Source organism: Hemiscyllium ocellatum, chromosome 19, assembly GCF_020745735.1.
Source record: "Hemiscyllium ocellatum isolate sHemOce1 chromosome 19, sHemOce1.pat.X.cur, whole genome shotgun sequence".
Classification (NCBI taxonomy): Eukaryota; Metazoa; Chordata; class Chondrichthyes; order Orectolobiformes; family Hemiscylliidae; genus Hemiscyllium; species Hemiscyllium ocellatum.
Genome location: NC_083419.1, coordinates 49,299,513 through 49,323,256, shown reverse-complemented (window position 1 = coordinate 49,323,256; position 23,744 = coordinate 49,299,513). Strand labels below are relative to the sequence as shown.

General features: G+C 38.6%; 1 protein-coding gene across 1 annotated transcript in view; it reads left to right on the top strand.

Moving 5' to 3' along the window:
* Positions 1-219: 219 nt before the first annotated feature.
* LOC132824970 (dynamin-1-like protein) overlaps positions 220-23,744 on the top strand; it is a 56,459-nt gene continuing 32,934 nt past the window's right edge. Inside the window, exons 1-3 of the mRNA XM_060839899.1 lie at positions 220-433; positions 14,894-15,041; positions 23,669-23,715. Coding sequence (XP_060695882.1) covers positions 332-433; positions 14,894-15,041; positions 23,669-23,715 — 297 coding nt within the window. The 5' untranslated portion in view covers positions 220-331. The remainder of the gene's footprint in view (positions 434-14,893; positions 15,042-23,668; positions 23,716-23,744) is intronic.

Here is a 23,744-nt window from a genome sequence, read left to right as displayed (position 1 = left end):
CAGATTGTTTACAAATTCAAGTGCCACACATGCAAAATAGCCTACCCCTCAGCAAGATTGAAGAGTTGCTGAAGGAGAGGATGGGAGTTGTAGTTTAAAGCTTTACCGCTTGGCGGATGTCGATGAACCAGGACATGAACTACAGTTCCCAGACAGCAGTGCGCGATCCCGCTCGGCGGCCCTGTGCGGCGGGGTTTTGCGCGTGCGCAGTGACTGGCGTTGGCGGCGAGCCCAGGAGGCGGCCGGTTCCTTCCCCTCCCGTGGCCGGCAATGGTGACAGTTTGAAGTGGGGCAACGGTCAGTCAGTGCGCTCTTCAATCACTCGGCTGCGATGGAGGCGCTGATTCCCGTCATTAACAAGCTGCAGGAGGTGTTTAACACGGTCGGGGCCGATATTATCCAGCTGCCTCAGATTGTGGTGGTGGGGACACAGGTATGGAGGCCGAGGATCGAAAGTTGGGGCCGTGGCTGTTGGTGGTTTGGGGACACACTGAGGGTATGAGAGACCAACAACTGTCACTCATTCACATAACCTACTCCATTGGGGAGTTAAAATCACAGGGGATTTATCTACATTCTCCATTTGGACTAGTTCACGTATTCCCCAACCATGGTTTTCTTTCAGTTTCAGATTTTGTTTTGTCTTCTATTTGAAATTGTTTGACGGTGTCTTTAATGCCTGAAGATGTTTTATGCACAGCAGGATTTGTGTGCAAAACATCCCAAGGCCTCCTGCAGAGGAAGTGAACAAACTGGAGGAACGGATACTGAAACCATGTTGCAGAGTTCAGGAGAGGTCATTGAAGGTTGTTTGAATTTTGAGGGGCTTTCTGAGCTAGGGGGTAAAAAGAGAGCATCAGAGGATGAAACTTCTGCAGTAGGAAAGTGGGTGAGATCAGGTCATAAGGTTGAATTGTACTGCAGACGTACAGAAGGGGAAATAAAATTAATGGAGGTATCTCTTTGGGGACTAGGAAGCCAGAATATGTAGTGAAGACAGGATGATTGATGGAGCAGTGTGGGTCAGAAAACTGGCAGCTGGGATTTCAACCAGTTGGAGTTTGTGGAATGCCAGTGGGTGATAGGAGAAAGGGCACTAGAACAATCATGTTTGGTGATAACAAAAATATGGATAAGGGAGTAAGTGGAGGAGGGCTGAAGTAATGCTTGAAATGGCCAGCATATGTAAGTGTGATGACTTTTAAACTTATGAAGTATGGTTGAAAATCAAATGGATAGCCCAACAAGGTTTCTGTCAGAGGGTTGTCACTCTGTAGAATTCTCTTGCCAGAAAGTAGTGAGCGCTGTCTTGTTGAAATTGGTGGAGAAAGAATTAGAATTTTGATAAGGGAGTCAAGGATTATGAACAGCAGACATGCAAGTGAGATTAGTCACGATGGTTTGAATCGTGGAACAGGCTCAGAGGTCCAAATGGCCTACTTCTGCATCTATGGCTCGTGTTCCCATATTCTGCTGGAGTGATGATCAAAGATGGGATTGGAATCAATGGGGAGGATGATGTTTATGACCGGAGCCAATTTGTTTTTTTTCTTCACTTGAATGATTTGATTCATTCAAGACTAGATTTCTATGAAAAGAGACGTAGCAGAGGTTATTGGCTCCATACACAAGTTGGACTATCAGATCATAACATCTGTAAGAGAGATGAGAGCTTGAAGGATAAGTCTTTTGGGAACTTGAAACGAGAGGAGAAACAATGTTTTTCTTACTTATTCCCTGGATATGAGTGATGCTGTCAAACACAGCATTTATTATCAATCCCTATTTGTATTACTACTTGTGTCTTAGGAGAAAGTGAGGACTGCAGATGCTGAAGATCAGAGTCGAAGAGTGTGGTGCTGGAAAAACACAACCAGTCAGGCAGCATCTGAGGAGCAGGAGAGTCGATGTTTCGGGTGTAAGCCCTTCATCCGGACCTTTCATCAAGTCCTGTTCACCCATTACCCCTACGCTTGCTGACTGACATTGCTGCCTATTAAATTATGACTTGATTTTAAAATTCTCATCCTTGCTTTCAAATCCTTCCTCCCTCTGCCTAAAACTCTACACGATCTGTGTTTCCTTAATTCTGGTCTGTTTCTCATCCATGATTTTAATTGATCCTATTTAAGCAGTTGGTACTAGGACATTTTAGAAAACCTAATTCACTCAGACAGAGACAATGTGCTTTTGACAAACTTATTAGAGTACATGGGCGATGTAACAAGCATGGTGCATAGAGAAAAACTGCGAGTCAGGATGAGTGGGTCACTTTCAGGTTGGCAAACTATTTGGATGAAGAAACCAAGTGTTGAAATCAGATTTGCTGATTTATATAAAGAAGGAAAGCAAGTCATGAGGAAGAGTCAAATAGTTGCAAAGGGATATATATAGATAGATAGATTAAAGACTATCAAAAAGTGGCAGATGGTGTATTCCATGAGAAAGTACAAGGTGAGGGGCATGGATAGGGTAAATAGGCAAAGTCTTTTCCCTGGGGTCGGGGAGTCCAGAACTAGAGGGCATAGGTTTGGGGTGAGAGGGCAGGATATAAAAGAGACCTACAGGGCAACGTTTTCACACAGAGGGTGGTACGTGTATGGAATGAGCTGCCAGAGGAAGTGGTGGAGGCTGGTACAATTGAAACATTTAAAAGGTATTTGGATGGGTATATGAATAGGAAGGATTTGGAGGGATGTGGGCTGGGTGCTGGTAGGTGGGACTAGATTGGCATGGACGAGTTGGACCGAACGGTCTGTTTCTATGCTGTGCATCTCTATGACTCTATGTTCACTTTGGCAGGAAGAATGGAAAAGCAGAATATTATTATAAATGGAGAGATTATAGAATGTTGCAGTACTGAGGGTTCTGGGTGCTCTTGTACATGAATAATAAAACATTAACATGCAGGGACAGCAGGAAATTAGGAAAGTAATTAGAATGTTGGCCTTTTGCAGGGCAAGTCTTCCTACAGTTGTACAGAGCATTATCAGATCATATCTGGAGTATTGTACAGTAAACAGTTTTGGTCTCCTTCTATCAGGATGGATAACCTTGCATTTGAAGTTGAGAGAAAATGTTCACAAGGATGATTCTGGGAATTAAGGATTTGTCTTCAAGACTGAAAATGTTGAGACAGTGAGCCTATACTCATTAGAGTTTAGAGGAATGATAATTGTATTAAAGCGTGTAAGATTCTGATGACTTAATCGGGTAGATTCTGGGTGGACATTTTCTCACCTGGAGCAACACTGATTTGGGGGTACAACTCAAAAATAAGGAGTTTCTTACTTAAGACTGAGGTTAGGGAGATTTTCTTCTCACGGCATTTGGTCTTTGGAATTCTCTTCCCTAGAGAGCAGTGAATGCTGGGTCATTGGATGAATTCAGAGCTTAGTTTTGGTTGACAAAGGCACCAAGGGACACACAGGGCAGGGAAGAAAGTGGGGTTAAGATGTAATCAGATCGGCCATGATTTTATTGAATGGCAGAACAGGCTTGATGGACCAAATGATCTGCACCTATTACTTATTATAAAGCTTTGTTTGATAACACTTAACTACATCAATAATGTTACATGAACATTATTCATGTTTACTTGCAATGTTAGTAATTGGTTTTCTACTTGAATTACTGCAGTCATTAAGATGATAGAGGTTTCAGGACAGGGCTGATTGTGGGAATCCTGGGATATTGACTGAGGCATAATAAATGCATTGAAGGAATGCAACTGTTAAGAGTGGAAATGTAAGATAACAATGTTCCTGCAGAAATTCTGACTGATAGAATTTAAGGGAGGATTGAACGGTGGGTGGCACAGTGGTTAGCACTGCTGCCTCACAGCGCCTGAGACCCGGGTTCAATTCCCGCCTCAGGCGACTGACTGTGTGGAGTTTGCACGTTCTCCCCGTGCCTGCGTGGGTTTCCTCCGGGTGCTCAGGTTTCCTCCCACAGTCCAAAGATGTGCGAGTTAGGTGAATTGGCCATGCTAAATAGCCCGTAGTGTTAGGTAAGGGGTGAATGTAGGGGTATGGGTGGGTTGCGCTTCGGCGGGTCGGTGTGGACTTGTTGGGCCGAAGGGCCTGTTTCCACACTGTAAGTAATCTAATCTAATCTATCGTTGAAGTAATCTTGCTCAATTGCTACAGCACTTCCTGTAGATAATATAAACAGTAGGCAAAATGTTTCTAGTGCAGTAATAGGATACCAATCAAGTAAAGTAACTAGTCCTGGTGATTGGCTTTGAGTTCCTCAAGTATGAATGTGGTTGGATGCTCCAGGCAAATGTTAGACATTGAATCATAATTGTGGTTTGAGCCTTGTACAAAATAGAAAGCCTATGTGGATTCAAGAATTGAGATACTTGTCACACTACACCTGTCTCTGCCTGGCTCGTGAGCAATAATGTTGACATAGGTGACCATTAGACTTCTGTTTGATAGTGACGTGGATGGTGAGGGACTTGCCAGTGGTGCTATTTAAGGTCATGGAGTTGGATGGACTTTCAATATAAAATCAAAAAATACTGGAGCATTTAACAAATCAAGGAGAATCTGTTAGTGCTTCAGAAGGTTTCAGTCATTGACTGGAGATGTTCCTATTACTCTGCACAGGCGCTGAGTGTTTCCAGTATTTTTTTCCTTTTTCATTTCAGGTTTCCATCATCTGTAATAATTTGTTTTTGGTTGGGACATTTTTTGTTTTCTGATATGTTGTTGCAAATGTTCCCTAACATTTGATGACCCAGATTTAGATATTGTTAATGTTTTGTTGTAGATCAGTTTGATTCCATTCATTCAAAAGTATTGGCTGTCATTAACAACAAAAACAGAAATTGTTAGGAAAACACAGCAGGTCTGGCAGCATCTATGGAGAGAAAGCAGAGTTAACATTTCAGATCCAGTGACCTTCTTCAGAACAGTTCTTTGTTTTTGTTTGACCCTCATTGGCTTTATCTGGCCCTGTGGTTCATTCAGTGCCATTCACCTTGCGAGAATCCAAGCTTTTGAAAGACCTTCTGAAACTGAAACAGAGCACGTTATGAAACCAAAGTATAATTAACATTGCCTTCCAACATTTTACTGATAGTTAGGGAGAGGCTGATGGGGATAGAAGTTAACTGAATTAAATTTACTGTTTTGTTTGATAACACGGTTGAGGGAAATCTTTCTTCTTATGAGACAGATGTCAGAGACACTGAAACAGTTTGATTGTAAATGTGGCTGGATCGGGTACTTAAGTCTTCCGTACCATAGCTGGAACATTTTCTGGGTGTGATTCATTAAGCAATTGTGCACACTTCACACATGTTCCTTGCTTTTATGATTGGGGACAAGATTATTCTTGGAAGTGCACTGGCTTCATCCAAATAGATAGAAATGAAAGCATCTAATGGTTGTCCCATTTTGCTGGATGATGAAGGACAGATGGATGAAAACAATTAGCTCATTGTTCAGATTAGCTGTAGAAAAACTTAGGGGGCAAGAAAAATATGGGCCACAATCAGATGTCCATTGTCTATGGAAAGAGAGTGGAGCATAATGGAAGGTATTCTTGAGTACAAGGCTGTAGCTATTTGCTCTTAAGCTGATCTACTTTGCAAAGTGAATCAACCTTTGCAAGCAATAAATAAACCCGTCAGTGCTCCACAGTTTTGTCTGCGATGCTAAGAATAACATCTGGACTAATCTTGCTCCAAGATTCATAGGGGTCACATTGTAATGACTTTCTTTGACTATCTTTTGGGGAAACAAGTGGGAATTTCTGCCTTGCTGCTACCTCTGGTGATTTGAGTTGGGGAAATCCCGTTGTTGTTACAGGGTCTGAGTTTAAGGATCACCCTTTCCTGGAAAACCCAATGTGCTCGAAGGACATTTAAGAAAAATACCTAAAATAATGGAGAAATTGTTGTTACTAATGACAGTGTCTCTCGTAATGCCTTTCAAGTTCATTAATAGTCACTCCATGAGGTAATTTTAGCCTTTTGAGAGGAACTTTCTGCAAGATGCCACGTTGGTAATTTGCATACAAATAGGAGAAACTGTAACTCTCGATGAAGATTTTTTTTAGCACTGTTGAATTTTAAAAACTGAGATAGGCTGTTGTCATAATAGGGCATGGAGCAAAGGACACTGTATGTAACTGGGGTACAGATGAGTTGTGATCCAAATGAATAATGAAACAGTCTGATGGGCTGACTGGTCTAATCTTATTGTTAAGTGGTCAGAAGTACTCCAATCCAAGTTGTCTCAGACCCTCATTCTCTGATCTCTTGTCAGTGTGACTGAATTGCCTTCACTCTTAGAATGTGTGAAATGAACACTACTGCACTGTTTCTAAAGCAATGATATCTTCTTTCAAATAATTAGACCAAAACTGAATGTAGTGGTCTCATCAATGCGTTGTGCAGCTACAGTGAAACTTCCCTACTTTTATTCCTCTTGCACTAAATACCAACATTACATTTACCTTCTTAATCACTAGGTGTAGCTGCATATTAACCAGGACATATACGTTCAGGGCACTTGGACTTCTTTGTACACCAAGTTCTATAGTCTCTCTCCATTAAATAGCTAACTGCTTTTTTATTATTCCTGCCAAAATGGACAAGTTTACATTTACCCACATTATACTCCATTTGTCAAATTTTATCCCACTAATTTAATGTATCCAGACTCTACTTAACATGCAAACTCTACCTTGCCTTGGCAACTTACTTTCCTACCTATTTTGGTGTCATTGGCAATTTTAACTACAATAGATTTGATCCACTCATCCCAATAACATAATGTAGATTTCATAGTTAATTTATAGTTTATAAATAGTTGAGGCCTCAGCATTGATTACTGTGGCACTCCATTAATAAAGCTTCCCAACTGAAAAAGATCCATTTATCCCTACTCTCTTTCCTATTAGCTGATTAGTCCTGTTATCTTTGCTAATGTGTTATCCCTAAATGTGCTGTTATTTTTTTCTGGCAGAATTTGAAGTGGAACCTTATCATATGGCTTTTGGAAATCCAACATCATCTAGTTCTTCTCAATCCATTGAGTATTGCTTAATTAGAAAACCTTAATAGATCAACTAAGCACAGTGTTCATTTCACAATGCCATGTAGTTTCTGCGTAGTCACGTTGTCATTTCTAAATATCCTGCCATAACTTTCTTAATGAGTCCAGCAGCTTATAACAGGTGTTAGATTAATTTGCCTTTAGTTTTCAGCTCTGCCTCTTTCAATTGCTATTTTCTACTCCTCTGGGACACTTTGACAAGCTGAGAAAGATTATAATCATTGCATATACTGTCTCTGTCCTCACCTCTTTAATACTCCAAGATGCTGGTGATACGGTTTTGTGAACTTAACTGCCTTAATATTATGCAAGCTCAAATTTCTAAATTTATGTTCTGATCTGGCTAGAGATCAATACATTTTTTGGAGCAGAGAAAATGTGAGGTTCCAGGTGCTTATTTTAATGGTAAAGATTCCACAGTTTCAAACAAACAGCAATAAAAATTACTATACACAGTTAAACAGTAATAAAATCTACAGTTTCTGTACAAGTTGGCTGTTTCTTTAAAAACAATGCAATTTGGCATTGCTTTTTCTCTTGCAATCATCAATACAATTCCCAAGAACACCAATTTGAAGGGAAACTAACTTTTATATTTTATTTTAAGAAAGGTGCTAATTGGTTGATATGTGGACTATGAACAGGACAAGAGCTAGCATAGAGAATACACCAGTCAATGATGATTGTCAGTTGACAAACTTTTTTTTCACCAAATTATATTTTGAAAAACAAAACATTATGTTCTAACATCCAGAATTAATATGAGGTAAATATGGATAACAAGCCAATTGTAGTTCAGCACCCAGTGGAGGACATTAAGTAGGAAATGTGGTCATGACAGACGCCATAGATTTCTCAGCAACTTTCTCTGACATTATTGGCTCTGAGCAACTTAGATTAAAACTTTACAAGCGATTCTAATTATCATATATACTTGTGTATAGGTTGACCTCAGGTATAAAGCGATCCCTTATTTTTGGCCAAAATGTTTTGTATTTTCCATATACCCCACGTATAAGTCAACCCTAGTCCTTCACAATTACAGGTCAACATTTAGGAGTCAGTGTGCCTGCCCATTGTGCTCCCCTCTGGATTTCCAGTCAGCTGATCATACTGCTCCATTACAGGTCTTCCTGTCCGTCAGTCATCATGATTCACTGCAGGTTTTCAGAATTACTGTAATCTGCGGAGTCAGTTTCTGCAGTTTCAGTTATCCACAGAGTACCGCCGTAAACATATTACAGGGAAGGTTCACAGACCAGGCCTAGAAGGTAAATTTCCCACTTTAAATGTAGTATTTAAAAACATATTACTACTCGAAGATGAAATGCAAATGAAAATCAGGACTTGAGTGCAAACTTCTTTCTTCCATCTGTCCTATATTCAACAAAGTCGATACTACCTATAAAGAATGAAAGTATTATAATTGTTTTCGCACTTTGTACAAGCTGGGTCCATTTTACTTTGTTTAACTTTGCTAATATTCAAGATATTATTATTTATTATTTTATATAGAGATCTGGCTCGAAAACAATATTTCATGTATAAGTCGATCCCCCTAATTTCAGCTCAAAAAAGGTCTTCAAAACATGACCTATACGCTAGTATATATGGTATTCATTCTAAAACTCCCTTTAAAAGTGCAATTTCATGGACTGTCTCAATTGTTGTTCATGTCCTGGTAGTTCATTTGCCTTCCCTGTATCTACTCTTTCCTGGATTCTGGAAGCTGCACTCATCTGCTCTCAGTCATATCTTTGGAGTTTTCACAGACACTTAAGGACTTGTAAAAACTCTTGCTATCTATTTTATATTGTTAGCTGTATTTCTCTCATATTCTGTTTTTTCTCCTTTTTTTTAGACATTCTTTGCTGGTTCTAAATTCTGTCTTCACCAAGCATTTTCCACCCCACTTTCTGCACTGAAATATTAATAACTTCTGAGTCATCGAGGGCTTTCCCTAAGCCCTAGCTGCAATACTTCATGAGGCTTCCAGTGCTTCCTTCAGTTTCTAATAGCTCTTGGGACTTTACCCTGAGCTTCAACTGAACTTGGTATTCAGTCACCTTCACACCATCAATAACTTGTTCATTAGGGTGTGCCTGATATTCGCCAGCGCTCGCTGGATGCAATCAGAGTTCAGTTAGCAGCACAGATAACAGCATGAAGCTTATTTCTTTACTCCACTGTCTCTGTGTATGTCTCTCTCTTTCTCTATCATACTTCACATATTCAAACCTACTTCATCCCTTTAACTGCTCTTTTGAGTGACCTATTAAAACCCTTTCAATAAGTCCTACCATAGTTGTCAGAGAAAAAGTGAATGTAACTAAGGTTGGAGCACCAAGTACTTTGAGGGCAACAATTTCATTTGCTTGTTGACTTGCACAGTATAAATGGACACATCAGTGTACTATCAATTGTTTTCCAAACACCTTTCCATGATTTTGTTTTTGCATCCCTCCCTGTCACCTCTTAATTTTTAATTATCTTTGAGATGTTTTCTAAATCTTCTACCCGTTCAACACCTCTGCCATTTCTTTGTTTTTCAATAACAATTCCCTAGACACTGCCTCTTTCTCTTGCCCTCTGGAGGATCAGCATTAGCTATAGTTACTCTTTTCCTGTTCAAATATTCGCTGATGCTTTCTGCATCTTTAATATCTTTTTAGCTATCTTTTACAGCTTCTAAAAATCTGTCCAGTCCTTTGATCTATCCATATCTTTGTAGATTTGTGATTTGGAGATGCTGGTGTTGGACTGGGGTGTACAAAGTTAAAAATCACACAACACCAGGTTATAGTCCAACAGGTTTAATTGGAAGCACACTAGCTTTCGGAGCGACGCTCCTTCATCAGGTTTGTAGATTTGCACGGTGTTTCTTTCAATATAATGCTACCCTTAACTTCCTTATTTAGCCAGTGATGATGTAATCTTCTTAAAGAGCCTTTCTTTCTCACTAGAATAAACTACTGCTGAGAGTTATTAAATATCTCTTTAACAGTCTGCCACTGCAACTTTACTGTTCTACTCTTGAATCAACTTCATGGTTCACTTCTGCCTTAAGACTCTCATAGTTACCTTTATTTAGGTTCAAGTCGCTAATCGTGGATCTGCACTTCTTCCTTGTTTTGACCACTGTCACCTGGGCATTCTTACCTGAGATTGTTGATTAATTCTGTTTTGTTACACATTACCAGGTCTAGTATAGTTTTACCTGTGTCATTGGAAATTTACATGGTCTATCACCAATGGATCCTGCCCATTTTCAGCCCAGAGCAAATGTTCTGAATCTTGGCAGTGAACAATCATCACAATCTTCTGGACTCTTTCACCTACCTTCTGATTCTAATCCTGCTCCTTGCTTCTTGCTACATTTCTGTATTTCTTTTCAAGTTTTCTTTTGTGCAAGCCTCTTGGTAATTAGGGATGAGCAATAGGTGCAGGCCTAGCCAGACATGCCCATATCCCATTAGTGAAAAAAAAGCTTATCACGTTTGAGTACTGTTAGGAGTGCGAGGTTGAATATTCCGTCGTAACTAGAGAAACTAATAACAAAGGCTACTGCCTTTGCTCACATACTAAGAATCACAGAATATGACAGTTGTGAGAAAAGAGGCTACAGACATAGCGCTCTGTTTTTTGCTCCGTTCCCTCATTGTTATAAAGTTTAAAAGGAATGTATTATCATTTCCTTTTTAAGAGATGTTGTGGATTTTTCTCCAAGAAGTATTTCTAATATGGCATTGAAATCATCTGTCTAAAAACATCTATTAATTTATCCTTCTCTTCTTGAATGCATTTTTGTTCCCTAGTTAGAAGTTCAATAACCAATTTTAAATTTTTTTTTCCTATTTAACTCTTTGTAAAATTTCCATCAGAACACTTTTGTTTTACATTATTTGTTCTATTAAAAAAAGCTGTTGTTTCTTCTGACTTGATTTGAGTTACTGTGTGGCCTGGTGGATAGCATCCTTGTTTCTGGATCTTGAATAAAGTCTTACTCCAGGATATGAGCAAGGCTGACAGTCAATCTAGTATTAACGGTTTGCTGCACCATCTGAGATGTTTTCTTTTGGGCTAGATATTAAAGCAACCTTTGGGGTTCATTGGTACATAGGTACTCATACCCTGGGTTATACGGTGTGACAGGGTCAGTGGGGAAAAAATTAAAGCTTGCTCAGGTAGGTATGTAAAATCTCATGGCACTGTTTCACTGAAGGATAGGGAAGTTAGAACTGGTTTTGGAGCCAGTATTAGTTTCACAAAAAACATTATCTGATCGTTCAAATGCTGTTTGTTGTTACTCTGTTTTTATTTCCCTTGCTTTCATCTTGGCTCCCTCCGCACCTTTGGGATTCAGTAGGTTTTGCTCATAGCACTTTTTTCACCTCCATTATGTTATTGTCACTAAACACATCTTCGTTTTCCCTTTTAATATTCTGAAGGAACCATTTCCTTGGCAACATGTCACCCCCCTCACAGTCATCCTTGCAAAATGCTGTCCTTTCACTGCTTTAAAAGCACTTACTTTTCTATCTTTCTTCATTTCTGATCAAATTCATTGACCTGAAACCACAGATGCTACCTAACATGAATATTTGTAGTGTTCTAATGTTTTTATTTTAGATTTCCTGCAGATGTAGTATCTTGCTTTTTTTCTAAGGTACTTAATTGGCTGTAAAGCACTTTTAAAAATCAGGTGATCTTGAAAAAAAGAATCTCTTTTAAGAACAGAAACCATGCTTGAAACAGAAATTTCAATGCTTTTAAATGTTATCTTACTCAAATGTAACATAATAAAATCTTACTATGTTAAAGGTAATATGTATGCAACATGAACTATAGTGTTTCACTGGAGTGAGATTAGACAAAACGTTCATCAGAAAGCATATTAGTACAAGGAAACAGAACTTAGCCAATGAGTAGTTTTTTGTGAAGAAGCTTAAGGAGCAGAGAAGCATAGAGAGCTTAGGAATTTCCGAACATGGCACTTAAACAACAGCTCTTTTTATCAGTTGGCTTTGAATCATTGAAAATCTGGCATGTGTATGAGTGCAGAATTGGGGCGGTACAGAGGTTTCAGAGAGTTGGGAAGCTAAAGGAAGTTATCAAGTTGGGGAAAGGTACAAGGACATGGATTTGAATGCAAGGATAAGATATTTACAATTGAGCATTGAAGATTAAGTATGGATGCCATATATCAGATGAGCTGATGAAGTATGAGCTACAAGCAATAGATCATATGATATAGGAACAGCCATTGTGACTACTTTGCAATTCAATGAGATTGTCACTCAGCTGATAATCTTCAACTCCACTGTCCTGCCTTTTCCCCATACCACTTGATTCCCTTATTGATTAAAAATCTGTTTATCTTGGTCTTGAATATTCTTAATGATCAATCCTCAGAAGCTTTCTACAGTAAAGAGTTCCCACAGATTCATTACATTCTGAGAGAAATTCCACCTCTTATATCTTAAATGGGTGACCCCTTCCTCTGAATTTATAAGACCATAAGAAATAGGAGTAGAAGTAAGGCCATTTGGTCCATCAAGTCCACTCCACCATTCAATCATGACTGATGGGCATTTCAATGCCACTTACTGCACTTTCCCTGTATTCATTAATTCCTTGTGAGATTAAGAATTTATTAATCTTTGCCTTGAAGACATTTAACGTCCCTGCCTCCACTGCGCTCTGTGGCAGTGAATTCCACAGGCCCACCACTCTCTAGCTGAAGAAATATACCCTCTGGTCCAAGCCTATCCCACAAGGTGAAAGAGCTTCTCTATATCTACCCTTTCAGGCTCTCTAAAAGTCTTGTTTGTTTCAGTAAGCTTGGATCTCATTTTTCTAAATTCCACTGAGTACAATTCCAACTTACACTGCCTCTCCTCAAAAGAAAATCCCTCCATACCTGGGATCAACCTAGTGAACCTTCCCTGGACTGCCTCCATTGCCCTTAGATAAAGGGGCTAAAATTGTTCGCAGTATTCGAGGTATAGTCTGACTAGTTCTTTGTATAGTTTTACAAAGACTTCCCTATTTTTAATACTTCATTTCTTCTGAAATGAGGATGGGCAATAAATAGTGGCCCGGCCCAACCCAACTACATCCACATCCCATGAATGAATGATGGTAATAATCTTGAAGAATTCCCCGGCCAGCTCAGAGAAGGAATTCCCTTCCACTTTGCAACTATCTGAGACATTTCCATGACTGTGGCCTCATTACATGCCTGCTTCCACATCAGCTTATCTCTCTTGCTCAAAAACGTGACCCGAGTTTTATTGTTCTTTAGGCTTCTATGAACATGTCACTAAGGTTGATTTATATGTCTATTGCATATTCAAACTGACAAGATAATTTCTTTAATGCAAGAGTATAATCCACATCAGTTTCATTTGTCACCTGCATCCATTCATGGATTTCAAGGCTCAGTGCAGTCATATTCTCAGTCATGTTTTAATATGATTGCAGAATCTCATTAATTTTAACACATTCCATGGAACATGGACAACACTGGTGAAATGCCATCTGAATTTTGACTCATGAGGAAAATATTTATTCATCGTCATCTTGCATTTTATTGAGGTTGAACCAAATAACCTCAAGAGGCATTGGATGATTACTTGGATAAAATAATGTGTAGGTGTATAGGGAAAAAGGAGGAGATTGGCGCTCATTTAATCAGCTGGTGCAGATCTGAGGGGAGGAATGGCTTCCTCCTGCACTGTTACACCTCTGCATTTCTGTGATAAAGACCAACATTCCATTTACCTTTCTATTACCTATAAAACTTGTATTCTAGTTTTCTGTGATTCATAAATGTGGAACCCAAATCCCTTTATGCTGCACTTTTCTGCAGTCATACTCAATTTAAATAATATTCAGCTCCTCTATTTTCCTGCCAACATACCTAACCTCAAGTTTTCCCACATTAAACTCCATCAAACAAGATTTTGTCCACTCGCTCACCCCACCTATATACTGTGGATTCTTTGTACCATCTTCGAACTTGGTTTCCCACTTAGTTTTGTGTCATCCCGAAAGTTGTCTTCCCAACTGTGTTTTGGGTCATTTGAAAACTTGGCATTAGTACATACACTTCCCTCATCATAGTCATTCCTATATATTTTAAATAATTGCAATCCTTGTGCTCTCTGCTTGTTACAGGTTGCTGTCCTGAGAAAGCTGTCTTTATCCAGATGCTATGCTTTTTATTAGTTAGCCAGTCCTCTATCTAAGATAACATGCTACTATCAACACCATTGGCTTTATTCTTATTAAGTAGCCTATGTGCAATAACTCATTAAATGTTTTTTGGAAATTCAAATAGATTACAACTAGTGATTTCTCTTCACCTATCCTGCTTGTTACCTTAAAGAATTCTAAAAATGGTTATGCATGGTCAGGTAAGTTCAGTTCCCAAAAAAAAATCCCGATTACTGATGGCGAGAGATCAGATGACCATATGCTTCACTGAAAACTTCAATTTTAAATGCTCGTTTAAAAACAATTTTCAAGTTGTTTTTACGCTTCTGTATTTATTTTCCTCAGTTTGTCACCTTACAACTCTGCTGAGAGCCAAAGTCATGATTTTACTGGCTTAAGTAAATAATTGAAAAATATGTCAGTTCTGTCACTGGAACTGGCCTCAAATTAGCAGAAATATTAGACGATGGTGGAATATGCCCTGCTACTCCAATATATGTTTTTTTGCAAAGGCCAGTAATGGGAATTGGAGCAAACTCTGTATATCACAACCTTATATGTTATCATTTTTTAACAGACTGTTTCTATTTTGTGATTCATGACAGAGCAGCGGAAAAAGCTCAGTACTGGAGAGTCTGGTAGGTAAGGACTTGCTCCCCAGAGGCACTGGTATTGTCACTCGAAGGCCGTTAATACTGCAGCTAGTGAATGTTTCCCCTGAGGACCAGCGGAAAGGAGCAGGCGATGATGATGGTATGTCTTTTAAAATTTACATTGTGATAATTTACATAAAGTTTGTTCAGTACCCTTGGACAGAAATTTGAGAATAATGATGCTGATTTCATCTGATTGTATTCTGTTGAGCTTCAAACTCTTAACAGTTCAAATCCTCATCTGATAGTTTGACTCCAATTTTCTCTCTATGACTGAGTTTGGAAACTAAACAGCTTAGTAGTTCAAAACGTATTCTAACATTGATACCCTACTATACTTGTACACCATAAACATCATGTCTCTTCCAATGTTAGTAATATCATTGAAAATTTGCAGGTTAATCCAAATTCTGTCAGTGGCCACATTTGTTTGAAACAGAATCCAATTCATTTAAGTTATTTATATTTTTAGAAGTTGCTAATTACAACTAAACTGTTTGGGCACATTATCAGTCACAAAACAAATCACTTTGAGAAATTCTGTGGTGAGCAGAACAGTCATACTAATGATTACTCTGGCTTCTGCACCTTCCTTCTATTGTGTTCAGAATGATATTGATTATCAAGCAGCCACACAAGAAACCCTGTTGTAGCTGCAATTACTTCATTGAGCAGAGACTGGAAGTTGAACTTGAGACAATTCAAAGATTGTCCGTTTGATGTAACCTTCATGCCTCACAAGTACCAAACAGCGATTATCTCCTGTAAAAGCCATTGCCCCGTTGATGTTCAATGAAATTATAATTGCTAAATTCTTCAGTATAAACACCTAAGGAAGAAGTTTTCATTGTCTATAAACTGAACTGAACCAGTCAAATAAATGTTGTAGCTACAAGCACAAATCAGAGGCTAGGAATTCTGGGATAAGTAAACTTACCACCTGTTTCCCCAGTGTTTGTCCATTACCTGCAAGATAGAAGTCATGGATATGATGGAATATTTTCCACTTGCCTGCATGGGTTGACGAAATACTCAAGAAGCTCATCACCTTAAACATTGACTTCCTTGCCATTGTTGAACAGTGGCAATGGTGTATGCCATCTATAAGATGCATTGCAGTAACATACCAAAGCTCCTTCAAATCTAATATAGGGAAGGACAATGGTAGCAGATGCATGGGAGCACCACGATCTGCAAATTCTCCTCCATGTCACACCCCTTCCCGACTGGACCCATTTCCTTCACTATTGCAGTATCAAAATCCAACCAGTCTCCCTAACAGCACTGTGGGTGCTATTATATCCCACAAACTGAAGTGGTTCAAAGGAAACTGCTTATCACCACATTCTCCAGGGCAATGGGATAGGCAATAAACACCATCCTAGTCAGCAATTCCCACATCCCATAAATGAATAAAAATAATCTAGGAATATGATCCAGACTTAACACAAAGAAATTAGGTAAATTAGAAAATAGTATGACAATTCTGTTTGCCATAGAATTTCTGAAGTGATTTATTTCTTGACTGATAATGTGAACTTTTGTAGATTTACATTATCTTTTGTTTTTCATTTTGTTTTTGCTGTGAAAGCCAAGAATTTGAGAAGCAGCATGCTATTTGCTTCAAAGGAGTGATAAATCAGGAAGGATTACTGTTGAGGTTTCAACCTATAAGTTATTGACAAGCTGTAGGATTTAGAAGATATCCTAATTTCACAAAATATAACATCTTAAATTTCTTTTACATTGTGAGTTGAACACATGATTTTATGGGATAGATTTTTGTTTTCATGACTTTAGTTCAAACACATAATTTATTATATTGAAAGCCTTATTAGATTCTCTACAGTGTGGAAACAGGCCCTTCGGCCCAACCAGTCCACATTGACCCTCTGAAGAGTAACCCACCCAGACCCATTTCCCTCTGACTAATGCACCTAACGCTATGGGCAATTTAGCTTGGCAATTCCCCTGGCCTGCATATCTTTGGAATGTGGGAGGAAACCAAAGCAACCGGAGGAAACCCACGTAGACACTGGGAGAATGTGCAAACTTCACACAGACAGTCGCCTGAGGCTGGAATCAAACCTGGGACCCTGGTGCTGTGAGGCAGCAATGCTAACCACTGGGCCACCATGCTTCTTTAACTCCCCTTTCTTATTCCCCTTACTTTCAACGATGATCATTGTTACTCCCTACCTATGACATCTCTCCTTTTATCCCACCCACCCCATGATTTAAAATTTCAGTTGTTGTGTAGTCCGCTGCTGATGCATAGAAATGAATTATTTATTTGGCAAACATAAATCCCTGGAGCCAAACATTGCTCCCTCATTTGATGCCTTTAAGGTAATTAGTCCATCACTTAGTCTGTAAAGGGGACACTCCTCAGTAATGTACAACAATGTTTGTGTCTCTCCACATGTGTCCAAGGAGCTCTATATAGAGACCCCAGTTATGGAAGTTGGCTGCAGAAAACCTCTGGCTTGTCTTGAACCTGCTTAATTTTCGCTGTGGTAATTTAAAGCCTGTAATCCGTTGTGACATGGGGTAAATCCTCCTGCTCAATTTAATCCAGAAACACAGAAAAGACTTATTCCTGTGCAGTAATCTATGAAAATTCTATAGGCCAAGAACGAGTTAAAGTAAAAATTAACAACTTTATTTCTTAGAAGTATAACAGAGTAATTAACAAACAACTATTTACACCTCCTTCCTGTAACCTATCTTTTCATTTCCTCTTCTACAATATTAGTCCCCTTAAAACTCCCAATTAAGATTTACAAAACAAAATTTCTTATCTCAAAACCAGGCATCTTTCGGTTCTTCTCTGTATTCCAGTCTTATTTTAATTCTTAGGGATTTTGCTTTACAGGTTACTGATCGATAAAGGTACCTTTTTAAGAGAGTTATTTTTCTGGGCAGTTTGCAGATGTCATTGGCTTTGGCGCTTCTCCTCCCAACTGTTCAATTTTCCCCAGTCTTCTATCCCCAAGGCATCAGATTGTGTCATTGGCTTTTATGATTGTCAATATCCTAAATTCAAACTTGATTGGAATTTGGTATTTTCAGGGTATAATTTAAACTGATTTGCCGAATTCAAATTTGATTTTGTCTCATAGCAACTCAGCCAGTGCTATCTAATCTGAACCGAATGTTACATTGTTTCTTATTAGAATACTTGGTGCTGTCACTGCTGGCTTTTAATCCTCTTAAAGATACAGTACACCAACATCTTCATAACATATTTGACAAATGGGGTTTGTCATAAGGAACATAAGGAAATGTACTTGGAGAGGGCTAACAGCACAAGGGATTTCACTTTGATTGGTAGAAGCCTGACAATCACAGGTTCTTTATAAATACAAGTTGTCATCATCAATTAGTGGATCCCATTTGGGTAGGATGCTCTTTAGAGGGTTGGTGCAGACTTGATAGTTCAAGTGGCCTGCTCCCACACTGTAGGAATTTTATGATTCTCTAAATATCCTTGACAAATAATGAATAAAAATGTCAGGTGGAACTTGGGCTATTTAATTCTTGATTTTCTCTTACAGGTAATGTATAAATAATATTTATTGTATCTCTTTTTCATTTTGCATGAGGGAGAAAGTATTTAATTTAAATCAGCATCTTGTAAGCAGACACCCATTTAACACTTATGCTGTTTCTCTAACTACAGACACAGCCATGTGGAAAAATTATGGCCAGCTTCACAAAGGTTTCCGCTTCCTTTGTTTACCTGTTTCTGTGCATCGTGTCTGTTCTTTTGCATGGCTTTGGATCATTTTTAGTTTTACACTTCTAGAGGATAACCATTTTGAATTTGAATTACATAAAACTCTGTGTTTTATTATGTTGATATTAAAAGTTTGAAGTGAGGCTTTTTCTAGATAAAATAGGATGCAGAAGAGTTTTGAAGCACAGGTCTTAGGCTGTAGTTTCCACATGAGAATTTATCCAACACTTTCTCCCACAACAGAGGTCTCCAGTGATCACTCGAAACTTTATCATAGAATGAGTAATTGGTGCAACTCGTAACAAAGCAGTTTTTGAGGAAGCCTGGAAATAAACTATGCTACATCTGTATAGGTATAAATCAAGTGATATTAAATAATTGATTAAACATTTTGTGCTTTTGAGCAGAGGAATGCCTTTTTTTAGGACTTTGAATATGTTAGTGACAGCCCTGGCCGGCTGTAACATTTACAGTAACAATGTTTTTCAGAAGTACTCAGAATTGTATAATAAAGAATTGTATATTGCAAGGATGATATGAGAACTACAAGAGAACAGCTGTTAGGAAAGGCAGAGCAGACTGGTCCCTTGAAAAGAGAACCCAAATAGGTGACAGGAGTGATAGTGAAGGGATTTGCAAGAAAAGATATTTCCATTTGTATAGAAATTCTAAACACAGGATTGTAAAGGTAATTGCTAATAATGCAGGAAAGATTTCTGTGTGGTTCAAGGTGGCAATTCTTATCACAGTGGCTGAGGTGAAAAACAGCAGTACATTTAAAGGAACGTTAAGTTAGCATACAAGTGAATAAGGAATGGAAGGATATGTTAATAAAGTGAGATGCATTAAGATGGGAGGAGAAATATGAAGTTCAGTGTAATTCAATGTGCTTGATTTCATTTGAATTATCTTAAAGTGATGGTTATGATCAATTTCCTGATGAAGGGCTTATGCTCGAAACGTCGAATTCTCTATTCCTGAGATGCTGCCTAACCTGCTGTGCTTTGACCAGCAACACATTTGCAGCTGTGATCTCCAGCATCTGCAGACCTCATTTTTTACTCTCATCAGTACAGTCAAGGATTCAGTCAGCACTTCACAATCAACCAATGGTGCTTAATGAACAGGAGATGCTATTCACTTAAATCCTTCATAAAGAGCATCACTGAAGATACTTTGGGTTTCTTAATCAGGAAATATCAAGACTGATTTAGTGAGAATGACCAGGACAAATAAATCACAATGCTGAGCTCCAGCATGAATCCCATGACTGAAGGAACAGATGGTGGATGGAACAAAATCCTTGCCAGCTATGACGTACGTGAAGTCTTTAGCACAGTCAAGACCACCAATGGCCCAAACATCGAAGGACCTACCCCTATTGTGAACTAACAACATGGTGACACTCAAGGGCAGAGAAACAGCCCTCAGTGGAAGGGATAATTTGAGGATTTCTTCAACGAAGACTCTGTCCTCAATATGAGTGCCCTTAACCAAATCCTACAGCAAGCCAGCTATCACCATCTCAGCACAACCTCAGCCTGATATGAAATTGGAATGGCCATCTGTCAACTAATAACAGTGCCAGCTGCAGGCTCAGTGGGCTGTGGAGCCTGCTGCTGCTCTTTTACAAACAAAATTCCTGCAGAAATGCTAAGATGTAGCAGAGAGGCACTCTTGGCAAGAATATATGGATTGATTGCATTTTGGCTGAAGAACTCCTATCTGAGCACACCACATTCTGTCCATCAACAGATACAAGTGGACATGATTTTCTGAGCAAGACAAGTCCAAGGAAAATGCAGAAAGCACCAATGACGTCTATATATGGCCTTCCTTGACCTCACCAGGATCTTCAACTTTCTAACCAGTCTCCTGTTGACGATCAAGGCTCAAAACAGTGGAGACATTATGAAAGATGAAGAAAGGAATGCTCACAGTTAATGTGGAAAAACAATGTCAGACATCACACAACACAAGGTTATAGTTCAACAGGTTTAATTGAAATCAAAATCTTTCAGATCATTGCTCCTTCATTAGGTAAAGTGAGGAGAAACACGCAGGCACAAAATTTATATGCATAGAGATCAAAAGATCATACAAATGGTGTGATTGGAGTGTTGACAGGCTGAATAACAAGTCTCCACAGGTGATCAAAAATGATCATATGCTTTTAATTTTTTGTAATTATCTCTCTGGCTCAATTACTTGGACCATGGATCAGCCCTTCACTTGCTATTCAGCTGTTGACACTTTACTCACACCGTCTGACATTTTTGATTGCCTGCAGAGACTTGTTATTTGGCCTGTCGATACTCCGCTCGCACCTTTTGTACGATCTTTTGATCTCTCTGCTTGTAAATTCTGTGCCTTTGTGCTTCTCTGCACTTCATCTGGCGATGGAGCATTGCTCCGAAAGCTTGCAATTTCAATTGCTGGGTTATAACCTGGTGTTATGTGATTTCTGACCTTATCCACCCCAGTTTAATACTGGCACCTCCACATTATGGAAAAACAATGATCTAAAGTTGTGTCTGCATGATCGTTGAAATGCAACTGAGGGTTGGTCTAGGAATGGTTATAGGCTTTTTGATTTGGAGATGCTGGTGTTGGACTGGGGTGTACAAAGTTAAAAATCACACAACACCAGGTTATAGTCCAACAGGTTTAATTGGAAGCACAGTAGCTTTCGGAGCGCCTCTCCTTCATTGGGTGGTTGTCCTTCAACCACCTGATGAAGGCATGGTACTCCGAAAGCTAGTGTGCTTCCAGTTAAACCTGTTGGACTATAACCTGGTGTTGTGTGATTTTTAACTTTTATAGGCTTTTTGTTACAGCTAGGTGCAATCCTCAGGAAGAGGTCATTTATCCTGGAGTGTAATTGATGTGGATTTGAGTGAATGATAAAATTCTTCTCCATGGAGTGTAGGGTCCACACGTTATTGGCCTGTCTCAAGACATCACATTGTCTTTGAGTTGTTTATTCCAGGTGCGTCATGTCTTGAGAGCCCATCCCTTTAAGGGGTCATGTATTACAGGTCTCATCATCACTGCCTGTCTTATATGTAAAAAAATATAAGGAATGCTGATGTGGAGCATTATTTTGAATGGAGAGGCTGTCCTCTCCAGAGATTCATGACGAAAAAGTGAAGGGCGATTTATTTTTCTTTAGTGTAGGTGGCTCCTGTTCTGGGCTAAGTATGAGGTTAGTATAATTTGTCAACCTAGTCTTTAAAGTTTAATTTTCTTTGAGGAGATGAAGCTTTTAAAGGACTGTTTCCATACTGCCTGTTGGTGTGCCAGATTTGTTTCCTGTTTAGTTGAATGATTGAATTCAAAGTAACATTATTTTGGGGAAAAAAAGAGATTATAACATGCTGAATTATTTTGCTGAGTAAATGTTGAACTTCAAATGTTCTTCAAATGAAGTGTTGAACTTATTTTCTGAAGACCATTTCTAACTTTTAGATGTTGGTTTTATGAAGGTCACTAATTGAAGTTTTTAGCTATAAATACATGAGTTATTGACAAAACTGAGACCAAGTTTCCATTAGTTTTCAGAACGTTCTGAAATTTATTTGCAGAGTTGGGTCTCAGAACAATATTGCTTTTGCCACATTATTATATCAGCAAAGAGGAGGAGAATTTGGTGAAGCACAGAGAAATTGAAACTGGCCCTTTCGTAGAACTTTTGGGCGTGACTTAAGCAAGTATGGCTGATCCCTACTGACATTGCTTCACTTCACTGAATTATAGCTGATGACTCTTTGATCTCTTGAACATCCATCAAGGCTTCAATCTGACCATTATCTTAGTGAGAATGATGAGAATTTTGAAGGTGTTGCATTGCTCCTGATTCCACTCTAGTATCTTATCTCAAGATGTTTTCTTCCATTAAGTAGCATGCTACATGACTTATCCTGTGATAACTCATTTGACTGAACAGTGATAGGTATCCTAGCTTGAAAAATCACTCAGGTGATCCAATTTTGAAGATGTTAACTATTCAGAATAACAGGTTTGTTGAAAAGCAACTAGTCTTGAAATTAGTACAGAATATTGGACTTATTACATGTTTTGCTTTATCTGTTTAGCTAAATGTGTTCAAAATAGTTTGGGATTGATTGCAAAGTTTTAGAAGGTTTGTTAGCAGTATGCACCATATTACAGTTTGGTTCTGCTAATACAGTTGCTAATTTTTGCATACAGGGCGGCTATATTCTATAACATTGATTTCTTGAATAAATTGCTAATCTTTATAAATGCATCAGAATCCAAGTTTTCAACTTTACTATGAGACTTGTATTGCCTTAGTCTACCATGATGTGAAGATACCAGTGTTGGACTGAGGGGGACAAAGCCAGAAGTCACATGACATCAGGTTATAGTACAACAGACATCACCTGATGAAGGAGTAGCACTCTGAAAGCTTGTGCTTTTAGGTAAATCTGTTGAACTAAAACCTGGTGCTGGGTGACATCTGACTTAGTTTAGAAGTAAGACAGAAAGAGACTGAATTAAGTTTGCGCAATGCTAGAAGATAATGTAGTTGCTACATATTACAACAATGGTTCAGTTAATACTGTTTAACTCATCGGTTGATTCTGTATGGTAGTGAAGGACTTGTAGGAATGAATTGGGAGAAAATATCGATACAAGTGGCAACTTAATCTCTCAACTTGTAATGGATGGAATAGAATCTAGCTCATTGGTAGCTCTAATAATAGTTCTGTTAGAGTATGTCTGTACCTCCTTTGATAATAGGGCTAATTTGTTAATTTGTGGAAAATGAGCTCTATCTCCCAGCTTTAAAACTTGTTTAGATTTCTTTTGGATCTATTTTGTCATTTTTAAAAAATAATTGTAGTTGCATTTTACCATTATAATTTGCTCACCTTTATTTCAATTTAATAATTTTTGTTAACTTAAAAAAGCATGTCTAGTTAATGTTTTTTTTATATTTTAACTTCTTTTAACTTTGTTTAAAGGAATTGATGCAGAAGAATGGGGAAAATTTCTTCATACAAAACACAAGGTATGCTCATTGTTTGCTGTTAGGTTATT